The sequence below is a fragment of the Empidonax traillii genome, unplaced genomic scaffold (assembly GCF_003031625.1).
Source record: "Empidonax traillii isolate 1590-97213 ecotype Southwest subspecies unplaced genomic scaffold, ASM303162v1 scaffold1800:size59985, whole genome shotgun sequence".
NCBI lineage: Eukaryota > Metazoa > Chordata > Aves > Passeriformes > Tyrannidae > Empidonax > Empidonax traillii.
The window spans coordinates 12,945-30,284 of record NW_020956993.1 but is presented as its reverse complement, the minus strand read 5'-3'; the positions used below and the strand labels follow the sequence as shown (position 1 = coordinate 30,284).

At 65.0% G+C, this 17,340-nt stretch overlaps 1 protein-coding gene across 1 annotated transcript; it reads left to right on the top strand.

Annotated features, from left to right (window-relative positions):
* Positions 1–203: 203 nt before the first annotated feature.
* Positions 204–17,232, top strand: ADGRA2 (adhesion G protein-coupled receptor A2). Its single transcript, XM_027908694.1, has 19 exons — positions 204–421; positions 6,876–6,947; positions 9,230–9,301; positions 9,405–9,476; positions 9,622–9,693; positions 9,784–9,947; positions 10,019–10,232; positions 10,502–10,666; positions 11,191–11,392; positions 11,489–11,638; positions 11,764–11,925; positions 12,065–12,274; positions 12,344–12,545; positions 12,779–12,987; positions 13,178–13,305; positions 13,520–13,643; positions 13,763–13,908; positions 14,062–14,151; positions 14,389–17,232. The coding sequence occupies exons 1-19, from the start codon at positions 204–206 to the stop codon at positions 15,590–15,592; spliced, it is 3,876 nt and encodes a 1,291-aa protein (XP_027764495.1). The 3' UTR covers positions 15,593–17,232.
* Positions 17,233–17,340: the final 108 nt, after the last annotated feature.

Here is a 17,340-nt window from a genome sequence, read left to right as displayed (position 1 = left end):
TCCCCCTCGCTCCCGCACGGCCGGGGGGGCCGAGCCGCTGCCCTCGGCGGGGCCGGGGCGGGCCGGGGCGGGCCGGGGGAGGTGCCAGGGCCGGCGGCGGAGCGCGGCGAGCGGGGGAGGCGGTGCCGCCGGAGCCGCCCCGGGGAGCGGGGCGGCGGCGGGCGCGGAGCCGGAGCCCGTTCCCGCGGCCCGGGGCCGGGGCCATGCGGGCGGCGGCGCTGGTGCTGCTGGCGGCGGCGCTGAGCGGCCCCGGGGCCGGGGCACGGAGCTGCCCCGCGCTCAGCCTGGGCTGCAAGTGCTCGGCCGAGCGGGCCAAGGCGGGCGGCGGCCCCGGCGCGCCCCGGAGGAGGGTGGTCTGCAGCGGCGGGGGGCTCCCCGCGCCGCCCGAGCCGCGACTGCTGCCCGACGGCACCGTCACGCTGTGAGTACCGCGAGCAGGACCGCCCCGGGCATCCCCCCTTGCCCCCGCGGCGTCTCCCCCGGACCCCGCTGTCCCCACGGCGCGGGGCTGGTGTGGACGCGAGCTGGAAATCCAGGAAACGGGCTCCTTCTCCCGCTTCCCTCCGTGGCGTTTCTGAGCGCTGGGGAGGATGTTTTTGTTTGAAAGTGGTTGTTCTCCCTGGAAATATTTACTGAGAAGCGACCAGGAGCGGTTAATGGGTTTGAGGGGTTTGTGCAAAGGGTCTAAAGCTGCTGCTCGGTCCCTAAAGGCTCCTCTTCCTCACGCCCCCCTTGCCGGGGGCTGGGGTTCAGCCGGCGCTGGCAGCCGCGCTCTGCTCGCTGCAGGGTTTATTTATAACTCCGGAGGAGATGTTTGAATTAAAATCTGGATGGGAGGCTGGGCTGGCAGCGCTGCAGCTGAGGGGAATGTCGCCTTCAGCCAGGGTGTCATCCCCTCATGATGGGCAGCCCACGCTGCCCGTGCTCGTGGCTCCCACTTTCTGCTCTTTGGGCAGGTTTGGTTGGACACTGGAGGGTTGGGGGCTGCCGTGCTGCTGGTGCCGTCCATCCCCACGGGCTGGAACCCGCTGGGTCGCGTTGCCGTTGCTCTGGTTCCCTGTGGGTCCTCGCTTTGGGGCGATGGTGGCAGCGAAGGGGACCCCGCTGACGCCACCGTCCCCACGTGGAATGAGGCTGTGGAACACACGGGTGCTGCAGGGGGGTGCCACGAGCAGGGGCTGAGTGTGACAGTCCCATTAAAAGCATAAAGTCATGTTGGAGTAGCAGGGGGACGCTGGGTGGCTGTGGACAGGTGACAGCTGGGCTCTCTTGTCACACTCCTGAGCTCTGCTCTGCTCCTACAGCCCTCCCTTGTGCATCATCCCCTTGCAAACACCCGTGGGGATGTTTAGTCCCTTGTCAGTTTGTATTTGGGGAAGGGGACCCGTCCCAAGCCTTCTCCAGTGCCCTCTCCAGCTGTTCCCAGCGGGGCAGAGGGGTTGTGCCGCCTGTGCTGGGCTGGCTCGCTCGGAGGGGCCGGGATGACCGTGCAGAAGCATTTAGGGCATTACATGATCCCACTAAAACGTGACATGAAACCTACAGGCGTAGGCAGAAACCTACAAATATGCGGTGACCCTGGCTCTGCTCTCGCGCAGTAAACATGATTTATTCCAAACCCTTTCCAGATGGAACAATCAAAACCAGAGGCTCCGACTTTGGGAGCGTCTCCTGGAGCCACTGGGGTGCGGGCAGGGAGCGGAGGGGCCCGGGCACGTGGCAAGGGCTGCACGTGCCTTGGGGACGCCCCGCTGGGGACAGCCAAGCCTTGAATCCTGCGGGTGAGCCGGGTCTGGGCAGGGCCCCTACGCGTGCCATGGGGTGCTGGGTGCCAGCTGTGCCCTGGGGGGCTCAGCATCACTCTTGCCCCAGCTGCAGGAAAGCTAGGGCGTGTTTGGGGCAGCAGTGCTTCAAAGCAGAGCCGTGTTCCGGGCCTCACCCAGTCCAGCCTGGAGGCAGCAGTGCAGGAGTGCAGGGGGGAGGCTCTTCCCAGCAGTGCAGGAGGGATCTGGCCTGGCTGTCTGGGCAGTGGCTGGGGACAGGCGGGCGGCCAGAGGAGGTCGGGTGGCTGGAGGAGGTCTGTCTGTCACCCTGTGGGTCCCTCCTTCTGCTTTTTCCCACACTCTCGCTTTACTTCTTTATTTATCTTTAATTATTAGGCCTGTGCTGAGGAATCTTGTTCTGCCTCCTCGGCAGCTGCTGCGCATTTACCCCCCACCCCGTGCCTGAGAAACACTTGCTGGCATCGCAGCAGGGACAGGGGACAAAGGATGAGGGGACAAAGTGCGTTCTGGGGACCTGCAGCCACTGCAGGGCTCGGCCTCGGTCCCAGTGCCCCAGACACATGTTGGTGCCTGATGGGGAAGGTCTTCCAAGCAGAGCCGTGCCTCCTTCCTCTTCCTCTGGCTCCTCACAGGGATCACCAGGTGCCAGCATGGGGACACGTGGGGTCTGGTGAGCGGGGTGATGCTCACAAACCCCCCTGCAGCCCCAGCAGACGTTACACACACAGTGTGTGCTCTCTGACACTCGCCCTGCTTTGTACCCAGAGCTCAATTCCTGCCCCCAGCTCCCTGCAGGGAGGAAGGAGGGGTGCCAGTCTCGGTGTCACCCTGTTCTGACGCGGCCTTGAGGAGCTCTCCCGGCTGTTTTGGCAGGGCTGGCACCGATGCAGCCTGGGGCAATCCCCCAGTCCCACATCCTGTTGGGGCTGGGGGATTTGGGACCTCTCAGGCCGCCCCTCCTGGCTGTGAGGTGCTGTGGATTAACAAGGCTTTAATCCCCCCCAGCTGACCCCTGTGCTAATCGCCCGGTGGAAAAAGCGCCATATCCTAACGAGAGCTGGAGAGCCGTGGCCAGCCCCGCTGTCACACGGGCGGGAGCCCAAACCTCTTCCAGATGTGGAATCCCAGCACAGGCCTCATTTATGTGCACAGCTTGATTGCACTGAAATTACAGATTGTCTGCAGGGAATAGAGGGCTTTGACTTATGACCAATTTCCAGTTCTACTTGAACTCCCCGCTCCAAGGCCGCTCTATCCTGGGCCCTGCAGATGGTTCCTTTCTGAAACCTTCCTCAGCTTTTTATTTGTTGTTTATTGGGCTGCAGCTCCATCAGGTTTGGGTTTTCCAGGGGCTGAGGGTCGTGGTGCTGCCCCGTGCGTCGGAGCATCCCAGCCCATGCCGGCTCTGGAGGCTTCACCCTCTCTCCGGGGCCTGTTTTTCCTGTGCTAACAAAAGCCGAGGGTTGGAACAATAATTTTCACCATCCGAAATAGCCCGGCGTGACGTGAGGCTGGAGGCAACGCCCGGGCATGGGCGGGGCAGGGAACAGCCCCCGAGCCCCCAAACAAAGTGGGGAGGGGGGGTCCCAGCCAGGGCAGGGGGGTCTCCAGTCCCATTGGGCTGGGAGCTGTGGGGTCCTGCAGGGTCCCCCCTGGGATGAAAGGTCCCTCCTAGGATGTTGTGGGGTTCCCCTGGGAGCTGTGGGGTCCCCCCTGGGATGCTACAGGGTCCCCTGGGATGCTGCAGCCCCCAGAGCCCTCCCTGCTGCCAGAGCCCTCGGCACCTCTCACCAGCCCCTGGGCCCCTCTTTTCTCTTCCCCAAATCCCTCTGCAGAGCAGCGAGCCCTGCTCGGGGCGCAGCCTGCGCCGTATCTGCTCCCGGCATATGCTTTGAATTAATGCACTTGGAGAGCAGAGCCGGGCCGGGTCCCCGCCCCCACCGCGGCCCCCCCAGGAACCTCCTCGCCTCTGCCTTCCCTGCCCGGGCTGGGGAGCCACCGTCTCCCCGCGTCCTTTTTTGGTTGGGTCCAGAGGAAGTTTATTGTTTCAGCAGCCCAGTTTCTGGAGCTGTTATTTATCCAAGTGGATTCCAGCACGCTTGAAAAAACAATCTTGTTTTTTTCGCTTTTGGCTCCTCTTTTTTGAGATGGAAAAAAAAAAAAAAAAAAGGGGAGAAGAAGGGGTCTGTATCTCCCTGCCGGCAGCCTCGTGGGCTCCATCTCCCCCCAGCCCTGGCACAGGGCGGGGTTGGAGTGTGGATGCTGCACCCCTTGCAGGGCTGGATCCCCCGGGATGGGAGGATGCTCCTCGGGGCTCTTCCCGCCGTCCCCACCACGCATCCCCCATCGTTTCCGTTTGACTCCACGCTCTGGTCCTTAATCCCCGCATTGTCCGGGGGGACTTTTCCAGCCACCGCTCAATTAGCTGATTATTGTCCCCGTGGCGGGGCTGTCCCCGACGGGAGCCCCCTGCCCGCCCACGCTCCGAGGGTCTCAGGGCACTGGGCAGGATGAAGGCGCCATTTAGGGTGGGAGAGGCGTGGGGATGGTCGGGCACTGAGGGCTGGGGGGGTCCCCGACCCTTCCCACCCAGCACATCGCTCCGAGCCCGGCCTGGGGGTTCCTCTCGCTGAGCTGAGGGGTCCCAGCCTGGACTGGAGCCAAGGGGGCTGCTCTGGAAGCCACAGCTGTGCTTCCACGGCCTGCCAAGCCTGCAGATGGGTGGGACATGAGGGCACCATGTCCCCTCTGCACCCCTAGACCTCAGCAAGCATCCAGGAGCCGCTGCAGCCCCTGCCCGGTGCTCCCAGCCCACCGACAGCAGCTCAGCCACAGCGAGCAGGGGGACAGTGGGGTTGGTGTCCAGCCCCCCATCCCCTTTCCCCCTCAGGTGATCCCTCCTCCCTGGGGCAGCTCCTGGGGTTTGGAATCCAGCTGGGGGGTCTGGTTTCGTCCCTGTGTGCCGAGGGCTGGGTCCCTGTGTGGGGTCCCCAGTGTGGCTCGGGGGCTGCTGGCCTGTGACCCCGGTGTGTTGGGTCAGGGTGGCCTGGCAGATGCACTGATCCTGTAGTATTTTGGGGTTTCTCAGTTAATCTCCTGTCAGGGACAGTGGTGAGGGCCTGCACAGGGCTCTGCTGCCTGCAGACACGCGGGAATGGAAAGTTCCGTGGAGCCTGATGGGAACTTCCTGGGAAAAAAAAAACCAAACAACAACAACAAAAAAACCCCAAAAATGAACAGAAAACAATTGGGAACATAACATCCATGAAACCAGAGAAAACAAAACAAACCCGTGTTGGAGGATGTGGGTTGTAACAGGGGAGCGTGAACCGGCTGGCTTCTGTGGGACGGGGAAGAGAAGAGCCAGGATCCCTACCCGGGAAAAGTTTCACCAGGAAAGAAAAGGTTTGGGCAATCTTCTCTTTGGGGAAGCTCAGGCAGTGCCTGGAGCTCAGGGTGTCCCACACCGTGGTGGTTCTGGAGGGGCTCCAGGGGTGGCTTTGCCGAGGTGGCCCCCAGGGAGAGCATCCCTGGCTGCGGATCACAGCGGTGGCTGATCCCTTCGGATGGATCGAGGGAGCGTTGCCTTTTAAGGTGGGAATTGTGGAACGGCAGAGGTGCAGATGGTCCCAGGAGTTGGCCTGGGACCGCCTAGAGCTGCATTCCCAGTGGGGCTGAATTCCCAGGGGGTGCAGCTTCCCGGTGCTCTGGCCCTCCCTGCTCTGGCCACCCCACTGGGGCATGACCATGGCTGTGTCCCCCTGCACAGCCAGTGCTTTGGGTTGTGAAATCTCCTGCCGCTGGAATGAAAACCTCCTGGAGCCGCTGGGGCCTTGAGCAACAGCCCCCGCCGACACCGCGGGGAGTTGCGGCACGCTGAGGGGCTGCTGCTGCCCAGAGCTGGGGCTTTACTGGGAGTGGTGATGCTCTGGAAACATCCCTGATGCCCCCTGCTCTGCCAAGGGTCGTGGGCTGAGGCGGCACCGTGCCGGCTGCTGGGGCGAGCCGAGCCCCGGCACAGAGGGGTCCCGGCAGGGAGGAGAGGGTCAGACACGGCCCCGGCAGCTCCGGCCACCGCGGGGTGGAAGCAATTTGCGGCCGTCGGGGCTGCCGGACGCTTCCGCTCCCCGCCGGCCGGGCCGAGGGTCCCGCGGCCGCGCCGGTGCCCGGTGGCGGCTCCTCATTAGCACAGGATGCGGGGGCCGCGCTGCCGGACCCCGGCCCTTCCCTCCCAGCCGGCCCGGGGGGGTTGGCAGCCCCTTCCCGAGCCGGCTCTGGTCGTGCCCGTGAGCCGAGCGTGGCTGCGCGTCGGGGCGGGACGGGCTCGCACACACAGCCCCCATTCAGCGCGGCCGTCGGGCCCGCCGTGTGTAAACAGCCCCGGCCCGGCCCGGCCCTCAATGAGCCCTTTTTTCCCCTCGCCTCCCTCCGGCAGAGGCTCCCGGGTGCCCTCCCGGCCCCGGCCACCGCCTGCCCCGGCTCTGCCTCCGGGTCACATTTGCCGGCGCTGGCGTCGCCGGTGCCCACGCGGCCGCCCGGGAGGCACCGCCGGTCCCCGAGAGCCGCGTCTGGCTCTGCTAATTGCAGCTTTAATGAGGTCCTGGCTTAATCGTCGGGTGCTGGTGCCCTCCATCCGCTCCCGTCTCCCCACAAGGGCCCCTTTGGCCAGCAAGGCTGTTTATTTTGGAATAGAATCTCAGTGCTGGGAGGCTCCTGGGGTGGCCTCAAAGCTGTGACCAGCAGGAGCTGGGGGGTCCCCTCCTGGCTGCAGGTCCTCGGGGTGCCCTGGCTGCTGGGGTGGGGGTCGTCGCCCACCCATGCAGCTCCCAGGTGATGCCCCAAGAGCTGGCACGGGGGCCACGTGGTGTTCCATGGCACGAGGACCATGCAGAGCATCCCATGGTCCCACCTGGCGGTGCAAGCCCGTCCCTGAGAGTTCCCCTTGTTCCAGTGGCATAGTTGGGGCTGTGGCGTCTCACAGGGGGGGTCTGGCTGTTCCCACTCCCCTCCAGGTCACCGGGGCATGGCAGGGAGTCCATGGCTGCCAGGTCAGGTAACGAGGCTGCCTCTCTCCCTTTGCTCTTCCCACAGGCTGCTGAGCAACAACAAGATCACGGTGCTGGAGAACGGCTCTTTCTTCGGGCTGTGGGCTCTGGAGAAGCTGTAAGTGCCCGGCGGGCGGGAGGGTGGGGGGCAGCAGGGTGCAGGCTGGGCTTCCACAGGGTGTGAATGGAGTGGGCTCTGGCATCACCACCCACATCCTGGTGTCACTCCTGGGAGCTGCGGCAGGACGGGCACCGGGGCACCCATGGGCATCCCAGGGATCCCGGGAGCTGCGGCGGGGCAGGAGGCACTGGGGGGGCCGCGCTCCGTGAGGGCCGGTATGAAAAGCGACATTGTCCCCCCGAACAAAGTCAACTTTCTTATCTCTCCGTGAAAGGCATCTCTATGGAGGGAGCTGCGAGGAGGGGAGATTTATGGCCCCCATATGGGTTTGATCTGTAGGTATGCAGGCGCGGGGACCGGCACTGAGGGCGTTTTGTTCCCCGCCAAGGTCTCGCGCATTCCTGCGCCCCGCGGGCTCCCGCGGAAATCCCCGTGGCACCCGTTTTGGGGTGAACGGGAAGCAGCCACCTTGTGGGCACCATCCCACACGGCTGAGTCCTCCCCAGCCTTGGTCCAGCCTGGGGTCAGTGCCTGCCCCTGGCCCCGAGCTCTCATGAATGCTGGGGAGCAGTGAGGCCGCTGCTGGGGACGACCCCGGCTCTGCAGCCCCCATAAAGGTCTCTGTGCCCTGGGAGAGCAGCCACCCCAGGTCACCTGCTGCTCCCCACGGGGTTAGAGGGGTCCAGGGAGGGTGGGCAGCACTCCCCCACCCCGGGCCGGCCGCATCTCCCTGTGCAGCGCCTGACTGACCTCGACAGGAGCTGTAATTGTTTTCATCAGGTCGGTTTGGGGCCACAGCGCAGACGTGCCCCGTGGGGAGTCCGGCTGGTGTGGTGGCGATGCAGTGGGGGCTCCAGAACCCCTTGCTTCTCATCTTGGGGCTCGCAGGGCCCCCGCTCACCCTGGGTACCCACCGTGGGCTCTTCAGAGTCCCAGCATGATGGGGAGAACCAATTCCCAGGGTCTCAGCGGTGCCCCCATGGACCACTGCCCCTCCGGGCTTGGCATCTCCAGTGATTTGTAGCGGCGTAATGAGATTAATGAGTCTGAGCAGGGCCGGTATGTGTGGCGCGCCCTCATTAGCACAACCCCGCTTGGGAACGGCCCCCGGGGGCTGCGAGGGGGCTTGGCGGGTGACAGGAGGGACAGGGAGAGACTCTGTCCCCTCATCTGTCCATGTCTGAGCTGGGCTGAGGCAGGTGCTCAGGTGTCCCTTGGTGGGTACAGGTGGGTGTTTGCAGGGCGGGTGTTCGCGGTGTGACTGTTGTCGGTGCGGCGGGTGGTGGCGGTACAGGTGAGTGGAGCTGTCCCTTCAGCACCAGCGCTCACCTGTGCACACCTGCCTGCACACCTGCCTGCACTGCTGGCCGTGGGAGCTCCCGGGACATGCATTTGCTCCTGGGGGACGCCGGGGAAGGCAGGCGTGTGCGGAGCCGTTGCATCAGCCGAGCGGGGCCGGGATGATGCCGGCTGCGTTTCCTCTCCCTGCGGGGCCCCTCATGTCTCTCTGGCTGGACTCCCACCCCCCTGCACCCTGGCTCTGCTGGAAGGGTTTGCACTGCTCCTCGTCCCAGGCACTGGCTCCCGGCCCTGCAGTGGGGCTGTGGTTGATGGGGTGTCCCCAGGGCCGCAGGCGGAGCAGCGGGAGACCCAGCGCCGAGCTCCGTGGAGACTGCTATAAATAAACACAGATCCATATGGATCCCATTTCCTCTCCCAGCCAGTGCCCGTGCTCGGCAGGAGTTGCCTCGGGTCCCAGGGGCTGGATGGAGCGGCTGATGCCACCGGTGCTCCCAGCCCTGCTGGCAGCCTGGCCAGCCCCTGATTAGATACGTGCCTGCAATCAGGCTAATCACCCAAATGAGCTTCCCGAGGGCCACAGAGCCCATCCAGGGCCGTGCTCTTATCCCACATGCAGGAGATAACCCCCTGGGATACGGCTGTTCTGGGAGCAATGTGGGGACAATGCCAGCAACCAGTGCCAGTGTGCACGGGCATGTGATGCTCCTTGGTGCACTCAGAGTGTGCTGAGGGGCTGGCATCCCCCTGGGAGCAGCGAGGAGCCTTGTGCCTTCCCTGTGCCCTTCAGAGAGATAACGAGAGGGAAATGGGATGGAAAACTGCTAATAAGGCTCTTGTAGGGTGTTTGCAGTGGTGGGGGGGCTGAGGAAGGAGATGGGGGCTGGGAGTGGGTCAGGTGCACTTGTGCCCTGCATTGTGTCTCCTGGGGACAGGGCTCCCTGTGTCACACCTTGAGGTCTGTGTCTGTCTCCCCACAGGGACCTGAAGAACAACCTGATCAGCACAGTCCAACCGGGCGCCTTCCTGGGGCTCGCCGAGCTGAAGCGGCTGTAAGTGCCAGCACACCCCCCAAGAGCACGTGGGGCTGGCCCTGGGGACAGTGGGGACAGCGGGGTGTCCCCAGCCCTGAAGGTCCCTCCGCTTGCCTTGCAGGGATCTCTCCAACAACCGCATCGGCTGCTTGAGCGCCAGCGTCTTCCAGGGGCTCCCCAACCTCCTCCGGCTGTAAGCAGCTCCCTGGGGACATCCTGGCCAGCCCTCCCTGCTGGCTCCTGGGAGGGGGGCAGTGTGTGGGCACAGCGAGGGGGCAGGGAGGTGTCCCCCCTCCCAGGGGGTCCCCTGCATGCCACCTTTCTCTCCTGTCCCGCAGGAACATGTCCGGGAACATCTTCTCCAGCCTCCCGCCCGGCGTCTTCGACGAGCTCCCCTCCCTGAAAGTCGTGTGAGTTTGTGCCCCAGGATTTCGGCACCGGGGGGATGGGGAGGGGCCCTGCCCAGGGTCTTGGTGACCCTGTGACACCATCCCTTGCAGGGACTTCGCCACCGAGTACCTGACGTGCGACTGCAACCTGCGCTGGGTGCTGCCCTGGGCCCGCGACCGCTCGGCGCAGATCTCGGAGCGGACGGCGTGCGCGTTCCCCCGGCAGCTGCGCGGCGTGGCCCTGCGCGGGGCGCGGGACGGGCAGCTCCGCTGCGGTGAGCCGGGGCCGGGGCGGGGGCGGTGGTGGTGGCGGTGGTGGCACGGGGCTCACCTGTGTCCCCCGCAGCGGGCGCCCCGGAGCTGCACACCCACCACCTCATCCCGTCGCTGCGCCAGGTGGTGTTCCAGGGGGACCGGCTGCCCTTCCAGTGCACGGCCACGTACCTGGACAACAGCACCCAGATCCGGTGGTTCCACAACCACGAGCCCGTGGAGGAGGACGAGAGGACGGGCATCATCGTGGAGGAGAGTCTCATCCATGACTGCACCTTCATCACCAGGTCAGGGGTGGGGACCGGGATGGGAATGGGGAATGGGGTGGAGATGAGTTGGGGGTGGCAATACAGACCACATGGAGATGGGGATGGGGACGGACACTCGTGGCCGCAGGACTTGCGGGTTTGCAGGTACTGAGTGCCACAGGAGGGCTGCCAATTGTGGGCACCTCCTGTGCTTCATGGTGTGTGACCCGGAGCCCCCAGGCCTGGGGGACCACTGCTGCAGGCCGTGGGGCAGCCCCGCCGTGCCAGCCCGTCCCCTCTGCCCGCAGCGAGCTCATCCTCTCCAACATCCACGTCTCCGCCAACGGCGAGTGGGAATGCGCTGTCTCCACCTCCCAGGGCAACGTCAGCAAGAAGGTGGAGATCGTGGTGCTGGAGACCTCCGCGTCCTACTGCCCTGCCGAGCGGGTCACCAACAACCGCGGGGACTTCAGGTGGGGACACACACAGTCCGTGCCGCGTGGCGCGTGGGCGGGCGGGGGGCTCGCCTCGCCTCCCCTCGCCTGGCCGCAGGTGACCGGGCGTCTGGTAGCGATTAGCGGCCGCGGGGAGCGCGCGCACAGGCTTTTGAAGGGCTTCCCGTGCCGGCGGCGCAGCCTGGCTCCAGCGGCAGAGGTGTTGGAATTTCTCTGGCACGAGACGAAAGGCTCCGGGCGCCCGCTGTAACCCCGGCGGGGCCCTTACGGAATATAAATTACTGGCACACTCAATGTGGCTCAAATTAGCGGTGCCCCCCCGGCCCCTGCTGCCTCCCCCTGCGCTGCCAGGGCTGAGCGGGACATGGGATTGGAGGGGGTGGGGGGATTTTTGGGGAGCATCACCCTCAGCCCCCCCAGAGCCCGGGAGAGGTGGGGGATGTTTGGGGCTGCAGTGCTGGCAGGCAGTGCCGGGCAGGGCGTGCACGGGGAGAGATGCCGGTGGCGGGTGCCCCGCGGTCACCGCGTATGGGTGCCCGCAGGTGGCCCCGCACCCTGGCGGGTATCACGGCCTACCAGCCCTGCCTGCAGCACCCGTTCGCCGCGGGGCCGGCGGGCGCGGGCGCGGCGGGCGAGAAGCAGGCGTGGCGGCGCTGCGACCGCGCCGGGCGCTGGGAGGACGGCGACTACTCCCACTGCCTCTACACCAACGACATCACCCGCGTGCTCTACACCTTCGTGCTGGTGAGCAGGGGGGAACCCCGGGGGGCTTGGCTGGGCCGGGGCAGGGGGCGGCACAGCCGGTGACCGTGCCCCCGCCGTGGCCGTGCCGCGCCGCAGATGCCCATCAACGCCTCCAACGCCCTGACCCTGGCGCACCAGCTCCGCGTCTACACGGCCGAGGCAGCCAACTTCTCGGACATGGTCGATGTCCTCTACGTGGCCCAGATGATAGAGAAGTTTATCGGCTACGTGGACCAGATCAAGCAGGTAGCGAGTGCTGTGGTTGTCCCCTGCTTGCCTCAGTGCTGCCTGGTGGTTTTGGGGTGGAAAAGCGTGAACTGGGGTGTTTCCCCCGGGGGACGGCGTCAGCTCTTTGCTCACTGTCCCTGCAGCTGACGGACGTGATCGTGGAGATGGCCAGCAACATCATGCTGGTGGATGACCACATCCTGTGGATGTCGCAGAAGGAGGAGAAGGCCTGCACCAGCATCGTCCGCTCCCTGGAGAGGATCGCAGCCCACACGCTGGGCAGCAACTCCCAGCACATGGCAGTGGTGAGCGGGGGGCCAGAGAGGGAAAACTTGGGTGGCTGGTGTCGGGTCTCTGCCTGTGCCAGGGGTCTCTCTGGCTCTGCCAGTGGTCTCTCTGGCCAGGCCAGGGCTGGTGACCACCCCACGGCGCTGTGCCCGGCAGAACTCCCGCAACATCGCCTTCGAGGCGTACGTGGTGAAGCCTGAGAGCTACGTGGGGCTGAGCTGTGTGGCGTTCCAGCGGCGGGACGGGGCTGCACCAGGACGTGCCCCCCCGGCTGAGCGGGGGGCCGAGCCCGTGCCCGACCAGCAGCTCAGGTTGCGCTGCACCACGGGGCGCCCCAATGTCTCCCTGACCAGCTTCCACATCAAGGTACGGCTGCGCCGGGGGCGGGGGGGGCTGGGGGTCGGCCCCTGCTCACCGGTGACCCTGCGCCCGCAGAACAGCATCGCCCTGGCCTCCATCCAGCTGCCCCCCAGCCTGTTTGCCAGCCCGGTCCCGGCCGCACCAGGGACTGACTGCAAGCTCCAGCTGCTGGTCTTCCGCAACGGGAAACTCTTCTGCAGCACCGGCAACTCCTCCCGGCTGGCTGACGATGGCAAACGCCGCAGCGTGGCCACTCCGGTCATCTACGCCGGGACCTGTAAGGGCGGCGTGCTGGGGGGCTTGGGCTGCTCTGGGGGTGCTTTCCTTGGGGGATGAAGCTCCGTGGGGCTACTCGGGGTGTTGACAGGGTGTTCCTGCAGTGCAGAGCCATCCCTGGGGCTCTCATGGAGAGATGGGATGTGTGGGAGGGTCCCCCATGTCCAGGCCCTCTGGGGGTGCAGGTGGAGGGGTGTCACTTGTCCTGCTGACCGGGTTTCTCTGTTGCTGCAGACGGCTGCGGAGTGGGAAACCTGTCGGAGCCGGTGGCCGTGTCACTGCGGCACCCCGGGGAGGGCGCGGACCCCGTGGCCGCCTACTGGAACTTCGAGGTGCTGGGGGGCATGGGGGGCTGGAGCGCCGAGGGGTGCCAGCTGGCTGCCCGTGAGCCCAACGTCACCTCCCTGCACTGCCGGCACCTCAGCAACGTGGCCGTGCTCATGGTGGGTGTGGGCGAGCGGTGGGGCTGCGAGTGGGGTGTGGAGCCTGAGGTGGGGCTGCGCGTGGGGTGTGGAGCCTGAGGTGGGGCTGCGAGTGGGGTGTGGAGCCTGAGGGCTGCAGCGGGGCAGGTGGGCAGGGACAGGGGGCGGGGGCGGTGACATGGGGTGTGACGGGCTGTGCCGTGCCGCGCAGGAGCTGAGCGGGTTCCCCAGCGAGGCGCGAGGCGCCGTGGAGGTGCTGCACCCGGCCATGTACACCTGCACAGCCGTGCTGCTGCTCTGCCTCTTCACCACCATCATCACCTACATCGTCCACCACGGGTGAGGCAGCGCCCTGGTGCCCACGGAGGTGGCTGGGGGGGCTGTGCCAGGGTGGGTGTCTCCATGGCAGCTGGAGGGGCTCCTGGGTCTTGGTCCTTGGCCCACGCTCCGTGCCAGGGACAGGCTGTTGGCCTGGGCCTCTGGATGCAGGATCTGTGGCTCTCAGGGATGGGCAGGAGCTCACAGGTACCGGCTGTGCCTCTCGCTCTTCCAGCACCATCCTCATCCCGCGGAAGGGCTGGCACATGCTGCTCAACCTCTGCTTCCACATCGCCATGACGGCCGCCGTCTTCGCGGGAGGCATCACCCTCACCGGGTACCGGATCGTGTGCCAGGCAGTGGGTACCGGGCCAGGGGACGGGCAGAGCCCAGCGCTGTGGGCTGCCACAGGGTGGTGACAGGGGGGACACAGCCATGTCAGCAGCACCCTCTCCCCAGCCGTGGCCTCCTCCCACAGGTCGGCATCATCTTGCACTACTCCTCCCTCTCCACCCTGCTCTGGATGGCGGTGAAAGCGCGAGTGCTCTACAGGGAGGTGACCTGGAAGGCACCGCGGCAGCCAGACGGGGACATGTCCCAGCCAGCCCCCAGACCCATGCTGAGGTACAGACCCCCCTTCCCCTCACCCCGGCCTGGGGGGAGCTGCGGGACCATCTCCTGCCCCACATCCAGGGGCTGGGGCAGGACTTGTTCTGCTGGGCAAGCCCATCCTGTGCTCTCCTGAGGGCTGCAGTGACACTGTCCCTCCCCGTGCAGGTTCTACCTGATCGCCGGTGGGATCCCCCTCATCATCTGCGGGATCACGGCGGCCGTCAACATCCACAACTACCATGACAACAACCCATAGTAAGTGTTGCCACTCGACATTCCTTCCTCCCCACATGGGTGGCCTCCCTCTGCTGGGGCAGGGAACTGGGAATCTGGGCAAGATGGGGAAAGGCCAGTGAGGTTTTCCCCAAGAGTTATCCATACATTGGGAAAAAAATCAGCCAGGCAACCAGCATGGCTCTGCAGAGCCTGTGCCATCAGGGCAAGGCTGCCGAGCACGCCATGACCCCTCAGAGCCCCTCTCGTCCCGCACAGCTGCTGGCTGGTGTGGCGGCCCAGCCTGGGAGCTTTCTACGTCCCCGTGGCTTTCATCCTGCTCGTCACCTGGATTTATTTCCTCTGCACCGGGCTCAGCCTCCAGTGCCGACCCTTACGCAGGAAAGACGTCCCGGAGCCACTGGAGCCACCGCCACGGCTGGGGGGCACCGGTGACCTCCTGACAGACTCCGGGTCCATCTCGGTGACACTGAACTCGGGGCCACCTTGTCCTGAGGGGGACGGCGTCTACTCCCTGCGGGTGCAGTTCTGGGCACTGGTGACCACCCACGCCTTGTACGTGGCGCTGTGGACGTTCGGCGCCATGGCCGTGTCGCAGCGCTGGTACCTCAACATCATCTTCAGCTGCCTCTACGGCGTCACCGCCGTGGCGCTGGGGCTCTTCATCTTCGTCCACCACTGCCTGCGGCGCCGGGACGTGCTCAGCTCCTGGTTCTCCTGCTGCCCGTCCTACCGGAACGCGCTGCCCATGCAGGCCTACGTGCACCCCGGGCTGGGGCCAGAGGACGGCTCGCAGGTCTTCATCGGCTGCCACGACCCAGAGGCAGCTCGTTCTGGCGCCTCCTCCTCCTCCTCACCCAGCAGCGCCGGCTCGGCCAGGGGCCGCTGCAAGATCACCAACCTGCAGGTCGCCCAGAGCCAGGCGGACGCCCGCCCAGCCGCCTGCCCGGAGCCGGACACCACCGACGGGAAACCCACCAGGCACGCCAGCAACCTCCACGGCCGCAGGAGCCACCGGGGCAGAACTAAGCCGGGACGGGATGGGAAGCACCACCGCTTGAAAATGCTGCGGGGCCCCTCGGAGCAGCCGTCCAGCGAGAGCGGGAGCCTCCACAACAGCCACTCCGAGAGCTACCCCAGCGGCAGGACCAGCCCGGCCAGCGGCGGCCGCGTGGGGCCGCGGGGGCCCCAGGATGGGGAGGCGGCCGCCAGTCCCTCGGAGGGCAGCGACGGCGGGCGGAGGGCGCCCGACTTCGCCGAGGGTCGCCGGAGGAGCGCCAGCCGGGACAGCCTGCGGCCGGGCGGCGCCGCCGACAGGGAGGCCAAGCGCCGCTCCTACCCCCTGAACGTGGGCAGCCACAACGGCGGCCTCAAGGGCAGCAAGTACGACATCAACCTGGCCAGCGCCGACGGCGTGGCCGGCATGAAGACCGGCCTCTGGAAGAGCGAGACCACGGTGTGAGGGCGGAGAAGGACCGACGGCTGCGGTGATCTCCTCCGGAGCTGCTCTGCAGGAATCACCACATGCACTAAGCAGGGAAGGGCGGCACAGCCGGGGGGCTCCGCTGACCCTGGGCCCACCTGTTCTCCCTCCACCCCAAGGAGGCTCCGAGCTTCCCACGGTGGTGCTGGAGGGGGGAGAAACTCCAGGCAATCCTTGCAGGAGTTGCGACCGTGCTCTGATCACCCCGGTGCGTCGCTTGAGACTGATCCTAAATGCTATTTTATATTATACAGAGGAAATGTCTATTTTTCAAAGCTATATTATTGAATGTATATAAATGTATAGACAGAGCCGTAAGTGGCGCGAGGGCCTCGCTCCCCGCCCGCGTTCCCCGGGAGGGGGTGGGCACCGGGCCAGGGCCCGCTCGTGCCACGACTGCAATATTCCCACTGAGGGACCACCCCAAGTGCCCTTTACGTCCAGACACCGCAGCCCCAGCCTGAGCAAGCGGCTGCTGGAGGGCAGCTGCTCCCTCTGGAGTGGTTTTATCCAGCGCTCAGCCCTGGGGCTCGCGCGGTGCCAAAGCCATACTGCAAAGCCAAGCACAAGGTAAGAGGAGCCTCAGCTCCAAGGTGAGGATCACCTCGATTGTCTGCACTGCTTTAATGCCAGACACTAAAGTCACGGCCAGGAAAGGCTCCCAGGCCCTCGGAGGCACAAGCCACGCAATGGGGTGGGCTGGCAGAGCCGGGACTGACCCTCTGCGCCAAAGCACCAAAGAACCAAGAAGTGTGACAAACCCAGAGCAGGCCCATGTCCTTAATCCAGAAAATATTCGGGTTTGCTCTTAGGAAGGCAGAGAAACCTCCCTGGGGAGCGGAGACCATTCCTGGGAATGCAGGATAACAATGCCAAGGAATTAGGGACCTTCCTCACACAGTTCCCACGATGCAGTCAAAGGGTTGGAACCTGGATAAGCACTTACTGTTCCCATTGAAAAACAAGTCCCCCCCCTTCTTCCCAGCAGGCAGGTAAAACAGCCAGGCTGTGGGGAGGGCTGCAGCAATGCAGGACGGGAGTCTGGTGCCTCCTCTGCCCTTTCCAGCCTCCCCTGCCTCAGCTTCCCCTGCGTGCAAATCAGTTTAATTATGTAGCTACCTCCGAGGGGTTGAGGGGCCGGCGGGGGCCACGAGCCAGGGGAGGAAAAAGCACTTAGTGGGACTTGGTCCCACCTCAGAACCCCTCACCCCGCAGGGCTGGGGCACCCCTGGGCTTAACCTGCCGCTCCCCCGCCTGCCTCGGCTTCTCTGCCCAGCTTAGATGCTTAAATGTTTCATTGTCCCTGGTATTTAACACAATTTAAACCCTTGCTGTGGCTCCTGCAGCCCCCCCAAGCCTGGCTGATGCCCCATGGTTCTATTGCTTTGCTGCACTGTGACAGTATTAGAGAAAAAGCTTTGTATTCTTAATTACACTTTGTTTTGTCTGTTTACAAGCGAACGACATATCAACAGAGCTTCCTGCAATATCCGGGGGGGGGGGGGGGGGGAAATATGCCAAAGAAATGTCTTTAAAGGGGTCTTTTTTGCATTTTTATATGAATAGAATGTTTCTAGCAGATATGTTTTGTTTAATATATTAAAGACTTGCCAATCTGCCAAGACCCACTGTTATTTCTCTCATACTTCACGTTCAGCATAGCCCGGCCCCAGGGGTTTTTGGACCCTCACAAACTCATTCTGCTGAAAGATTACAAGTGGAAGGTG